Raw genomic sequence first — 12498 nt, 5'->3', positions numbered from 1 at the left:
AACATTTTTGACTTTATTGTGACTTTCTTTATGTCACCACCTTCTGTTTATTGGTTTTGATTTATTTACTTATTTTGAGACAGTGTCTTGCGCTCTTGCCCAGGATGGAGTGCGGTGGTATAAACATGGCTCACTGCAGCCTCGATCTCCTGGGCTCAGGTGATCCTCCCACCTCAGCCTCACAAGTAATGCCTCACAGGCATACATCATCATGCCTGGCTAATTTTTTATATTTTTGTAGAGGTGGGATCTTGCTATGTTGCCCAGGCTAATCTTGAACTCCTGGCCTCAAGCAGTTCTCCAACCTCAGCCTCCCAAATTGCTGTGATTACAGGCATGAGCCATTGCATCCAGCCTGATTTATTTTTAATACATTAAATTATTAGGGACAGAGTAGCGACTGCACTTCAAGTATTGGGATTTAGGGCCAACTTCACTCTATTAAATAGTATTATCTTCCATATGTATATTTGTATACCTTCCTTCACAAAATTTCTGACCCATATTATGAAAGAGCAGAACGTTAATTTTAGTTAACCTAACAAATATCTAGATATTTTAAATTAATTTATTGGTTGTAATTTCAAATCAAATGTATGTCTTAATTATGTTTCTGAGCTTTTTCTGTCTTCTTTTTTAAAAAATTAAAAAATTAAAATTCTTTAATTTTTTTATTTTATAGAGATGCAGTCTCACTATGTGGCCCAGGCTGGTCCCCTAGACTCAAGTGGTCCTCCTGCTGCCTCAGCCTCACAAAGTGCTGGGATTATAGGCATGAGCACTGTGCCCAACCTAAGTCTTCTGTTTTAAAGGCCTTCTTTGCTGTACATACTCTTCAATTCCTGGGACATTGATAAGTTTAACCTAGAAGTAACTGCAACATAGAGGACGATAACTCAGACCCACATTTGGAACTCCCTTATTCTGCTTCCAGGCCTTATCATTTAGCTTGATATTTACTATGACATTAGAATTGTCCAACGAGTGTAGGTACTGAGAATTGACTATGACTGCACATCTTTCTTTCTTCCAAAATTGGCAAAATGACAATTGGTTATTCATTCTGCAGGGTAGTACCTAATCAAGTGGAGTCCTATCTTTTAAAACCAGTCATTTAAGGCTGGGCGGGATGGCTTATACCCATAATTCCAGCACTTTGGGAGGCTGAGGCAGGCAGATCACATGAGGTCAGGAGTTTGAGACCAGCCTGGCCAACATAGTGAAACCCTGTCTCTACCAAAAATACGAAAACTCAAAAATTTGCTGGGCATGATGGCAGGCACCTGTAGTCCCAGCTACTTGGAAGGCTGAGGCAGGAGGATTGCTTGAACCTCAGAGGCAAAGGTTGTAGTGAGCTGAGATTGTGCCACTGCACTCCAGCCTGGGTGACAGAGCAAGACTCCATCTCTAAATAGATAAATAAACCCAGCCATTTCACCATTCATTTCCTTTTTTGTTCAGTAACTACTACAGTTATAGAGGAGTTCAGAGCCCAGGATCCTAGCCCACCCCCCACCCCCATGCTGTGTGACTTGATTATGTAACTTAATCTCTTTGAGCATATTTCCTTGTCTATACTATGAAAGCAGTTATAGGGCTCAGTTGTGTGAATTAAGTAAGATACTACCTAGAAAATATTCTATCTGGCTTTAGTACTCAGTAAGAACTCACTAAACATTAGTTATTAAGCAATTACTATATGAAAAAGCATTATGCAGCCATGCTCAAGATTCTGTGTTTTAGAGAGGCACATAATTTACTTAATTTTTGTCACATTTTTCAGATTCTAAAAACTGCTGTCTTGTTTTCTCATTTGAATCTCATAAGAAAATGAATGATTATGATTGAGATGAAGCATCACCATTGTTCTATCAATCTTAGGAAGTTAGCTATTTGATTTTTTTTTTTTTTTGAGACAGAGTCTCATTCTGTCACCCAGGCTGGAGTGCAGTGGCGTAATCTTGGCTCCCTGCAACCTCTACCTCCCAGGTTCAAGTGATTCTCCTACCTCAGCCTCCCAAGTAGCTGGGATTGCAGGCACACACCACCATGCCCAGCTAATTTTTGTGTTTGTAGTGGAGAAGGGATTTCACCATGCTGGCCAGGCTGGTCTTGAACTCCTGACCTTGTCATCTGCCTGCTTCAGCTTCCCAAAGTGCTGGGATTACAGGCGTGAGCCACCACACCCAGCCTTAGTTATTTGATTTTTAACTGTTTTCTACTTTCTGTGGTTAAGGACAGTACCAACACTTTGCAACATCTGTTTTGTTTTCTGTTTTGTAGAGCCGTGATCTCACTATGTTGACCAGGCTAGTCTCAAACTCCTGGCCCATCCTCCCACCTTGGCCTCCCAAAGTGTTGGAATTATAGGCATAAGCCACTGCACCAGCCTACCACAACCCATTTTATTTCTGACATTTTTTTGTGGTTTTTAGGCCAGCAATAAAGGTGACCTTCAGTTTTGCCTTGGAAGTCAGCATATGTCTACCTCTCTGAGACACTTGATTTTAACCCCAGCTGCAAATTAGGATGACTTGGGAGATATTTTGGCTGTCACTGATGAAATACAGATGCCTGGCCCCATGCCCCAGAATCTGATTAAGTGGGCTGGGTTGGGCCTGCGGCATCAGCATTTTTGAACTGTGCAACCTATTACACTAAGAAATACTTTTTGGTACACTTAATTACCCCTCTACCCCCATACCCTGCTCCCAAATCAAAAGCCTACTCATCAGTAAATTATAACAACTCCATATACTCTATAGATTTATAGCTGTTAATTTGTAGATAAATGAATTAGCTAAGTACATATACTGTTTAAGAATATTTTAAGGGCTGGGTGTGGTTGCTCACACCTGTAATCCCAGCACTTTGGGAGGCTGAGGTGGGCAGATCATCTGAGGTCTGGAGCTCAAGACCACCCTGGCCAACATGGTGAAACCCTATCTCTACTAAAAATACAAAAATTACCTGAGTGTGGTGGTAGACACCTGTAGTCCCAGCTGCTTGGAGGTCGAAGCACAAGAATTGCTTGAATGCAGGAGGTGGAGGTTGCAGTGAGCTGTGAGATTGCACCGCTGCACTCCAACCTGGGCAACAGAGTGAGACTGTCTCAAAAAAAAATTAAGTCTGGTTATATTTTATCAGTACAGATTAACCAAAACATGTCTCCTGGAGTGCTAAAAATTTATTTTGAGTTGCAATAACATTATATAGGCGAAACAAAAATTCTCTTGATTCTCGTCACACTATAAGACCCTTACTGTTCTCCTTTTAAAGCCTTTATCACACCGATTTATTAAAATACTTGTTTTGGTTTACACGAGTAATCTCTGATTTTGTAGTGAATAAGTGGGTTTAGCCATCCTGAGACAAATTCATTCATAATCTTTAGAGAAGATTCCCTGAGGGCATGAACATTCCATATGCCTGTAATGATGGAATATACTGTCAGGAGAGGAACTTCCTTGTTTAAAAATGCTTTTAACAACTATGGGTTTTGTGATTAAATGAAAGTGGTCATTGAGCTGTGGAGTATTTAATTCTGTGGTTTCTTCTGATCTTTGTCCGCCGTGAGTACACCAGCACTGTTTCTGTTCCATAGATCTGGCAGCTGTTAGAAATGCTATGCATGTTTGCTGAGAATTGGGTGGTAATTTTATATACAATAACTGCTGATTGGGTTGCCCAGGGTTGAGTTCTTTTTTAATTTGTCTTCCCACATGAAGTTGGTTAGATTGGAGAATTTGCTTCAATTGCTAAAGATTGCTTTTAAATGTGGAACATATTAGTCACAGTTGTTGCCATAAGCAGCTGCATGCTGCATATTAGCTTGAATACACAATAAACATTTATGGTTGGAATGGTGAATATCGTTGGAGGAGAGAACCTGTTTCAAAGAGAACATAAATTTGCCTTTAAAGAAAATAAGCACAAACTTTAAACCTTAGGTTGTTAGATTTGTGAGTCCTCTGAGTAGAACTGATGGAAGGGATACCTTGTTACATTTATAGTGTTGCCTAGGTTCATTTTAATTGTTTCACCTGATACTGTGGTTTGAATGTGTCCCCTAAAAGTTCATGTGTTGGAAACTTAATCCCCAGTGCAACAGTGTTGAGGAGTAGAGCCTAATAAGATCTGGTTGGATAACGTAGGCAGAGTCCTCATGAATGGACTAATGTCATTGTAATGGGAGTAGGTTAGTTATGAGAGTGGCTAGTTATAAAGCGAGTCTGGCTCCCAGTGCCTCTGTCTTGTGTGCTCACTTCCACCTTTCCCCCTTCAAGTGAGATGACCATCTGTAGATGCCAGTACCAAGCTCTTGGACTTCCCAGCTTCCAGAACCATGAGAAATAAATTTCTTTATAAATTACCCACTCTGTGGTATTCTGTTGTAGCAATGCAAAACTAAGACACCAGTTATCCAAGTTTGGATTCTAATAATTTAATGGAGATAATGTTGATGTTAATACCAACACAGAAGTTATTTAAAAATCTAACATGGCCAGGAATGGTAGCTCACACCTGTAATCTCAGAACTTTGGGAGGCTGAGGTGGGAGAATCACTTGAGCCCAGAAGTTCAAGACAAGCCTGGGCAACATAGTGGGACCCTATCTCTACGTAAAATTAAAAAAAAAAAAAAATTAGCCAGGTATGGTGGCATGCACCTGTGGTTGTAGCTACTTGGGAGGCTGAGGTAGGAGGATCACTTGAGCCTGGGAGATGAAGGCTGTAGTGAGCCATGATTGTGCCACTGCACTACAGCCTGAATGACAGAGTGAGACCCTGTCTCAAAAACAAAAACAAAACAAAACAAAAACAAAAAAAAACAAAAAACAATATTTTGCTTGTCCCTAGAATTCATTGTTACTTGTGAAACTGAGAATATATCCTTGTTGTTTTATCTCTGAAGGGGTGAAGTGCTGGGAGCTACCTTGTGTGATGAGTACACATTTTCCTGTTTTCTTTGTGTGACAAATGACTACCTAAGATGCAAATGTTAATGCATAATTTATCTGAGTTTGTAATTAGAGCAAGGCACTCCAAGCAGTGATTAAGTCCTTTTTGTTCATGCAATCTTTGTGTACTGTCATGAAGTGGTGGGTGCTCACTGGGCTGATTGCTGGTCCTTTTCTGATTAGGAGACAACCCTCAAAAAGCAGCACTTCTGACTTTTTTCAGATCCTTTTGAATGGCAGGGAGCCTTGCCTCCTTTTTAGAGGTCTTCCTTGTCTTAAGGATAAATGGTGGGAGGGACACTGCCTAATGATAACTATGATTATGTGAAATAGCCACTGATTAAAGAGTAGCTCAGGGGGCCCGCCTGGGTGCATTATTCTCTTTGGGAGGCATCTTACTGGGGTGGGTCGAGGGGATTCTCTTTGATATTCAGGAGATAAATTGTACTCATCAGGACCCCATCAGTTAAAGGCAATTTAGAATGTGCTTTCCTGATTTTAAGAGGGAAAAATGCCAGAAAAAATTATCTATTTCAACTGGAAGGAGAGAGAAAAGCCATCTTGGAAGCCTGGCAGCAGGCTACAGACAAGCAGCTCTTTGGGCTGTTGCTCTAGTTATGTCCTTGTTTATGAAGGGCAGACTATGACTACACAAGTGACTGCTAAAGAGACTTTTCATAGCACACGGTCTTTGAGCTGAACCCGAGGTGGTCGTTTTTATCGCAGCTTCCCCATATCCGCGGATCCCTGCTTAAGCCTCCTGTGGAAGCCCGGGCCCGCTTCGTACCTTTCTCCCTTTGTCTCATAACCATGTCCACCAACGAGAATGCACATACACCTGCTGCCCGTCTTAACAGATTCAAAAACAAGGGAAAAGACAGTACGGAAATGAGGCGTCGCAGAATAGAAGTCAATGTGGAGCTAAGGAAAGCTAAGAAGGATGATCAGATGCTGAAGAGGAGAAATGTAAGCTCATTTCCTGATGATGCTACTTCTCCGCTGCAGGAAAACCGCAACAACCAGGGCACTGTAAATTGGTCTGTTGATGACATCGTCAAAGGCATAAATAGCAACAACGTGGAAAATCAGCTCCAAGCTACTCAAGCTGCCAGGAAACTACTTTCTAGAGAAAAACAGCCCCCCATAGACAACATAATCCGGGCTGGTTTGATTCCAAAATTTGTGTCCTTCTTGGGCAGAACTGATTGTAGTCCCATTCAGTTTGAATCTGCTTGGGCACTCACTAACATTGCTTCTGGGACATCAGAACAAACCAAGGCTGTGGTAGATGGAGGTGCCATCCCAGCCTTCATTTCTCTGTTGGCATCTCCCCATGCTCACATCAGTGAACAAGCTGTATGGGCTCTAGGAAACATTGCAGGTGATGGCTCAGTGTTCCGAGACTTGGTTATTAAGTACGATGCAATTGACCCACTCTTGGCTCTTCTTGCAGTTCCTGATATGTCATCTTTGGCATGTGGTTACTTACGTAATCTTACCTGGACACTTTCAAATCTTTGCCGCAACAAGAATCCTGCACCCCCGTTAGATGCTGTTGAGCAGATTCTTCCTACCTTAGTTCGGCTCCTGCATCATGATGATCCAGAAGTATTAGCAGATACCTGCTGGGCTATTTCCTACCTTACTGATGGTCCAAATGAACGAATTGACATGGTCGTGAAAACAGGAGTTGTGCCCCAACTTGTGAAGCTTCTAGGAGCTTCTGAATTGCCAATTGTGACTCCTGCACTACGAGCCATAGGGAATATTGTGACTGGTACAGATGAACAGACTCAGGTTGTGATCGATGCAGGAGCACTTGCCATCTTTCCCAGCCTGCTCACCAACCCCAAAACTAACATTCAGAAGGAAGCTACATGGACAATGTCAAACATCACGGCTGGCCGTCAGGACCAGATACAGCAAGTTGTGAATCACGGATTAGTCCCATTCCTTGTCAGTGTTCTTTCTAAGGCCGATTTTAAGACACAAAAGGAAGCTGTATGGGCTGTGACCAACTATACCAGTGGTGGAACAGTTGAACAGATTGTGTACCTTGTTCATTGTGGCGTAATAGAACCATTGATGAACCTCTTAACTGCAAAAGATACCAAGATTATTCTGGTTATCCTGGATGCCATTTCAAATATCTTTCAGGCTGCTGAGAAATTAGGTGAAACTGAGAATCTTAGTATAATGATTGAAGGATGTGGAGGCTTAGACAAAATTGAAGCTCTACAAAACCATGAAAATGAGTCTGTGTATAAGGCTTCATTAAACTTAATTGAGAAGTATTTCTCTGTAGAGGAAGAGGAAGATCAAAATGTTGTGCCAGAAACTACCTCTGAAGGCTATACCTTCCAAGTTCAGGATGGGACTCCTGGGACCTTTAACTTTTAGATCATGTAGCTGAGGTATAAATTTGTTGTGTACTATGTTTGGTATTTTGTCTTCCTGTTTCTCTACGAAGAACTCTTTCTAAATGTGGTTTATTATTGTAGCACTTTTTACACTGAAACTATACTTGAACAGTTCCAACTGTACATACTGTATGAAGCTTGTCCTCTGGCTACATTTCTTATTTCTATGTGGAATTTCATATCTTGCAGCCTCCTGTAAATAAACATTAAAACCCACCCTTTACTTCAAAAAAAAAAAAAAAAAAAAAGAGACTTTTCATATTCATGGAAGGTTGCCTTGAAGTTGCAGAAGGAAATAGTTTGTATCTGCCCTTTGACTTTGCACCAGTGTCAGCCAGGTCATACTATAGACCTCAATTTAGGCCTTAATAGAAGTTAACTTTTGAGACTAAAGCTAGTACTTGAGTGGGAAAGCTAGATCTTATGGTTCTTTGTACCTACCTGGCAATAAAGGGAGAGTGGCTCATTCGATGCAGTCCTACCATTAGATTATTAGCTGACCAGGACTGAAGCTGTTACAGTAGGTAGCTGGTCAGGCATGAGCAGGGCAAGAGATGGCTCTCCCCAATCCCACCAGGAGTATCAGGCCACCATCAAGTGATGGTCAGGTGGTTGTCAGCTGTTTCTGTAGAATAATGATTGGTCATGGCCAGCACCAGAGAAAGACAGTCCCCAACAGATAGAAAAACCCTGAAACTGGTGATCAGCAGCTTCCCAGTAAGATCTCAGAAGTTGGGCAAGTAGGCTCAGGCACGTGCACTAAGAGGCAAAATGGCGGAGTTTAACTGGTCTATGACCTTCCTCTAGGAATGTGAGATTGGTAAGGGAAGAATGCCTCAGGTGAGCATGTGTACAACTCCAGTAAACACATCGTGCTTGCAGCCCCTCCCAAGTGCTGAAAGGCCACTGTGTATGTGGCAGCTGACCCCAAGGAAAGAATTAGGGGAGGAGGAGGGTGCAAGACCCCGGAAGCATGCCAGCGTGTAAAACCCCAAGTCAGGCTTCAAACTGTACACTTGCTCTCTCAAGTCTTCTGCTTAGCCCTCTTCCAAGTATAAAGACTTCCTTTCATTCCTGCTCTAAAGCTTTTTAATAACGTTCACTCCTGCTCTAAAAATTGCCTCAGTCTCTTCTTCTGCTTTATGCCTCTCAGTTGAATTCTTTCTTCTGAGGAGACAAGAATTGAGGTTGTTGCAGACCCATGTAGATTCACCACCAGGAACATACTTTGGTGCCCTGTGATTTGGATACGTTCTGCTTCTAACAGAACCAAGGTCTGTACTTCTGAAAGTGTGGCCACTGTTGCAATCCCAAAGTAGTGGTGGGTTTTAATGCTCTTTGGGTAATAACTTTGCAACACTCTGGCAGTGACACATATGAAGGCATGTATATTCCTTCATATAGTGAGTGCTCCAGAAATGGCTAGTCCACAGTTCTCACTGATCAGTTCTGCATTTCAGTTCATTCTGACTGTTGAGCTGATTACCAAGCCAGTTAGCTCAGTTTCCCCAGGTGATCTTGTTTTTCAATATCAAGTGTATGCTTTGGCTTGATCTGGAGATGCAGTGTTTAATAGATGTTATGAGCAGCCCATCCCAGGGCTCAGTGAGAGTGTGTTCCTTATCAGTTAGGTTATAATTTCTGAAGTATGGACTCAAAATACAGAGCAGCCACAGGCCAAATTTAGCTTAACAGGATATACTTATACTAAAAAACGTTTTGTTGCTTATATGAAATTCAGATTTAACTAAGTGTCCAGTATTTTATCTAACCAAACCTAGATGGAAGTAGTTTTTTAATTTTAATTTTAATTTTAATTTTCTTGAGATGGAGTCTCACTCTGTTACCCAGGCTGCAGTGCAGTGGCATGATCTTGGCTCACTGCCACCTCTACTTCCTGGGTTCAAGCGATTCTCCTGCCTCAGCCTCTCAAGTAGCTGGGATTACAGGTACCATGCTTGGCTAATGTTTGTATTTTTAGTATAGACATGGTTTTACCATGTTAGCCAGACTGGTTTGGAACTCTTGACCTCAGATGATCCACACGCCCCCGCCTCCCAAAATGCTGGGATTAACAGGCATGAGCCACCACGGCCAGCCAGTTTTTTTGAAAGAGAAAAAAGATAAAGGCAATAATTCTGCTGATACTTAGCTGGGGTGAGGATAAGGTGGGAGGGGCAAAGCGGTAGAAGTGTTTCCTGTGTACTTCAACTACAAGGAAAATTGACCTCAGTCCAGTTCCCAACAGGCTAAAAAATTTCAAAATTAGGCTGGAAACAGTAGGGGAAACTGGGAGGATATACATTTGCAGTGTGAGTAGCAAGGTTCATAGAAGATGAATGTGTTCCCTCTGATACTGGGAAATGAAAACTAGTACATTACAGCTGGGAAAGTTCTTTATAGTTTACTTGGTCTAATATCCTTTCCCCTAGGGGGAAATTGGAACTGAAATATTAAGAGGCTGAGTTACCCGACCACATTTTCAACATCCTTTAGAGGCTGCACAAAGACCAGAATCTTGATATTTATTTGATCCTTCATTCCTAAAAAAAATCCTGTACAGCAGGACTTTGACGTATCATAAGTTTAGAGTCAATCCATGTGAAATCCAGGGCTTTTGATAATGGAGATGTCTAAACTGAGCTTTCATGTATAAAAGTGACTACTGCAGAAATTAAGGTAACAATTACTAAAAAAAAAAAAAAAATCTGCTCAATTTTAGAAATTGCACTTTCCCTCCTGCCGTGGCCAGATCCAGATTCACAATGCCCCAGCATACATTCTTAATTTATTTGGCCTTCTATAGATGGCCATCCTATAAACGGAGTGAATTTGAATTAAATGATTTCGATGGTAACTTCTAAGTCTGTGACTTAGAAATCTGTATTGTCCATATCTCTCTTAAGGAATTTCCAGTCTTATCGATACTAGACATACCCACACAAAATAGAGATGATTTAAAAATTGTTCAGGCTGGGCATGGTGGCTCACGTCTGTAATCCTAGGACTTCGGGAGGCTGAGGCAGGTAGATTGCCTGAGCTCAGGGGTTCGAGACCAGCCTGGGCAACAAGGGAAACTCCGTGTCTATAAAGTACAAAAAATTAGCCAGATGTGGCAGCAGGCGCCTGTAATCCCAGCTACTTGGGAGGCTGAGAAAGAAGAATCACTTGAACCCTGGAGGTGAAGGTTGCAGTGAGCCAAGATCGTGCCACTGTACTCCAACCTGGGTGACACAGTGAGACTATATCTCCAAAAAAAAAAAAAAAAATTGTTCAAAAATTTATTTTAGTTAACTAAGTTCAATTAAACGTTGGGCTTTGCTGCAGCTGTTCGTTTAGAAAAAGATTAAAATTAACTAAAATTCAATATATTTAATGCAGAAAGTAAATGTTGTCAGGGTTAAGGGATTGTGGTGTTAACTGGAGTGGGTCTTCTTGGAGAATATGAGTTGAACTCAACCTTGAGGGGGCTGAAGCACTTGAGGACTTAGGTTGAGGGTAGGAGGAGAGGAGAGTTTAAGAAAACCAAACGTTGGCTACCATGTAAAATTTGTGCTTGGAAATAGTGTCACATAGCGTTACCACAACTTCCATTATCCATGCCCCTAGTTCTTCCATGATTATACTTGAATCCTGCACGCCAGTTGGTCTACTCATTCCACTTCTTTTCTAAGGAAGCTTCTTCAGGGTCCTCCTGGCCACTCCCTCATCTGACTGGGTAAAAGATAAATTGACAAATGTGTGCATCTTGTGACATGTCCAGAATATGACTCAATTATGCTGTTAAATTATTGCCTTCTCATATGCTTGTCTCTTACATTCTGCTTAAAGAGATTGTCAGTTTGGGGCCAGTTACGGTGGCTCATGTCTGTAATACCAACACTTTGGGAGGCTGAGGCGGGCAGATCACAAGGTCAGGGGTCTGAGACCAGCCTGGCCAATATGGTGAAACCCCATCTCTACTAAAAATACAAAAATTAGCTGGACATGATGGTGCTTACCTGTAGTCCCAGCTGCTCGGGAGGCTAAGGCAGAAGAATCGCTTGAACCCAGGAGACAGAGGTTGCAGTGAGCTGAGATCACACCACTGCACTCCAGCCTGGGTGACAGAGCAAGACTCCATGTCAAGAAAAAAAAAAGAGAGAGAGAAAGAGATTGTCAGATTTTCAAGCTCCTTTTAGTTGTTGTTCCTCCAGTGCCTAGCTTTGAGCCTTGGACATGTGAACTGTTGAGTTAAGTAACATAGTTTGTTCTGAGTCGTTTGTTCCATATGCTTGAAAACTTGGCTTGACCTAGTGGATCATAGGAAAGAAATGGAAATGCTCTTTGATGAAAGAGGCCTTCTCTTATTCATTCTTTTATTTATTTATTTATTTATTTTTGAGACAGAGTCTCACTCTGTCACCCAGGCTGGAGTGCAGTGGCGCAATCTTGGCTCACTGCAACCTCTGCCTCCCTGGTTCAAGTGATTCTCCTTCCTCAGCCTCTCAAGTAGCTGGCACTACAGGTGCATGCCACCACACCTGGCTAATTATTGTATTTTCTTTTTTTTTTTTTGAGACGAAGTTTTTTCTCTTGTTATCCAGGCTGGAGTGCAATGGCATGATCTTGGCTCACCGCAACCTCCGCCTCCTGGGTTCAGGCAATTCTCCTGCTTCAGCCTCCCGAGTAGCTGGGATTACAGGCACGTGCCACCGTGTCCCTTTAGTAGAGACAGGGTTTCACCATGTTGACCAGGATGGTCTTGATCTCTTGACCTTGCGATCCACCCGCCTCAGCTTCCCAAAGTGCTGGGTTTACAGGCGTGAGCCACCGCGCCCGGCCCCTATTTTCTTTTTTAGTAGAGATGGCATTTCACCATGTTGGCCAGGATGGTCTTGATCTCCTGACCTGGTGATCTGCCTTCCTCAGCCTCCCAAAGTGTTGGGATTATAGGCATGAGATACTGCACCAGGACTGTTCCTCCTTTTTTAATCCACTTTGTGCCCATATGCAGCAGCTCTCAGCAGACTTATATTTGGCAGTGTGCCCTGTATGACTAAAGAAATTCATAGATCATGGACCCTTCAAGCCCCTAGTTTCATGAGTAAAGTGAGACCTGGAATAGTTCATAACTTTC

At 42.2% G+C, this 12498-nt stretch overlaps 2 protein-coding genes across 9 annotated transcripts in view; both read left to right on the top strand.

Annotated features, from left to right (window-relative positions):
- DCLK2 (doublecortin like kinase 2) overlaps nucleotides 1–12498 on the top strand; it is a 192086-nt gene that overhangs the window by 96711 nt on the left and 82877 nt on the right. The gene's annotated exons all lie outside the window — the stretch shown is intronic.
- Nucleotides 5642–7595, top strand: LOC100402559 (importin subunit alpha-1). The gene has a single exon (XM_002745414.7). The coding sequence runs from the start codon at nucleotides 5770–5772 to the stop codon at nucleotides 7357–7359; it is 1590 nt and encodes a 529-aa protein (XP_002745460.3). The 5' UTR covers nucleotides 5642–5769; the 3' UTR covers nucleotides 7360–7595.

This window comes from Callithrix jacchus, chromosome 3, assembly GCF_049354715.1.
Source record: "Callithrix jacchus isolate 240 chromosome 3, calJac240_pri, whole genome shotgun sequence".
In the NCBI taxonomy this organism is placed as follows: domain Eukaryota; kingdom Metazoa; phylum Chordata; class Mammalia; order Primates; family Cebidae; genus Callithrix; species Callithrix jacchus.
The sequence above is the reverse complement of the archived record's forward strand: the minus strand, read 5'-3'. Positions and strand labels throughout refer to the sequence as shown.

Excerpts from the sequence above, each read along its gene's own strand:
- LOC100402559 (XM_002745414.7), top strand. The coding sequence starts at position 5,770 with ATGTCCACCAACGAGAATGCACATACACCTGCTGCCCGTCTTAACAGA.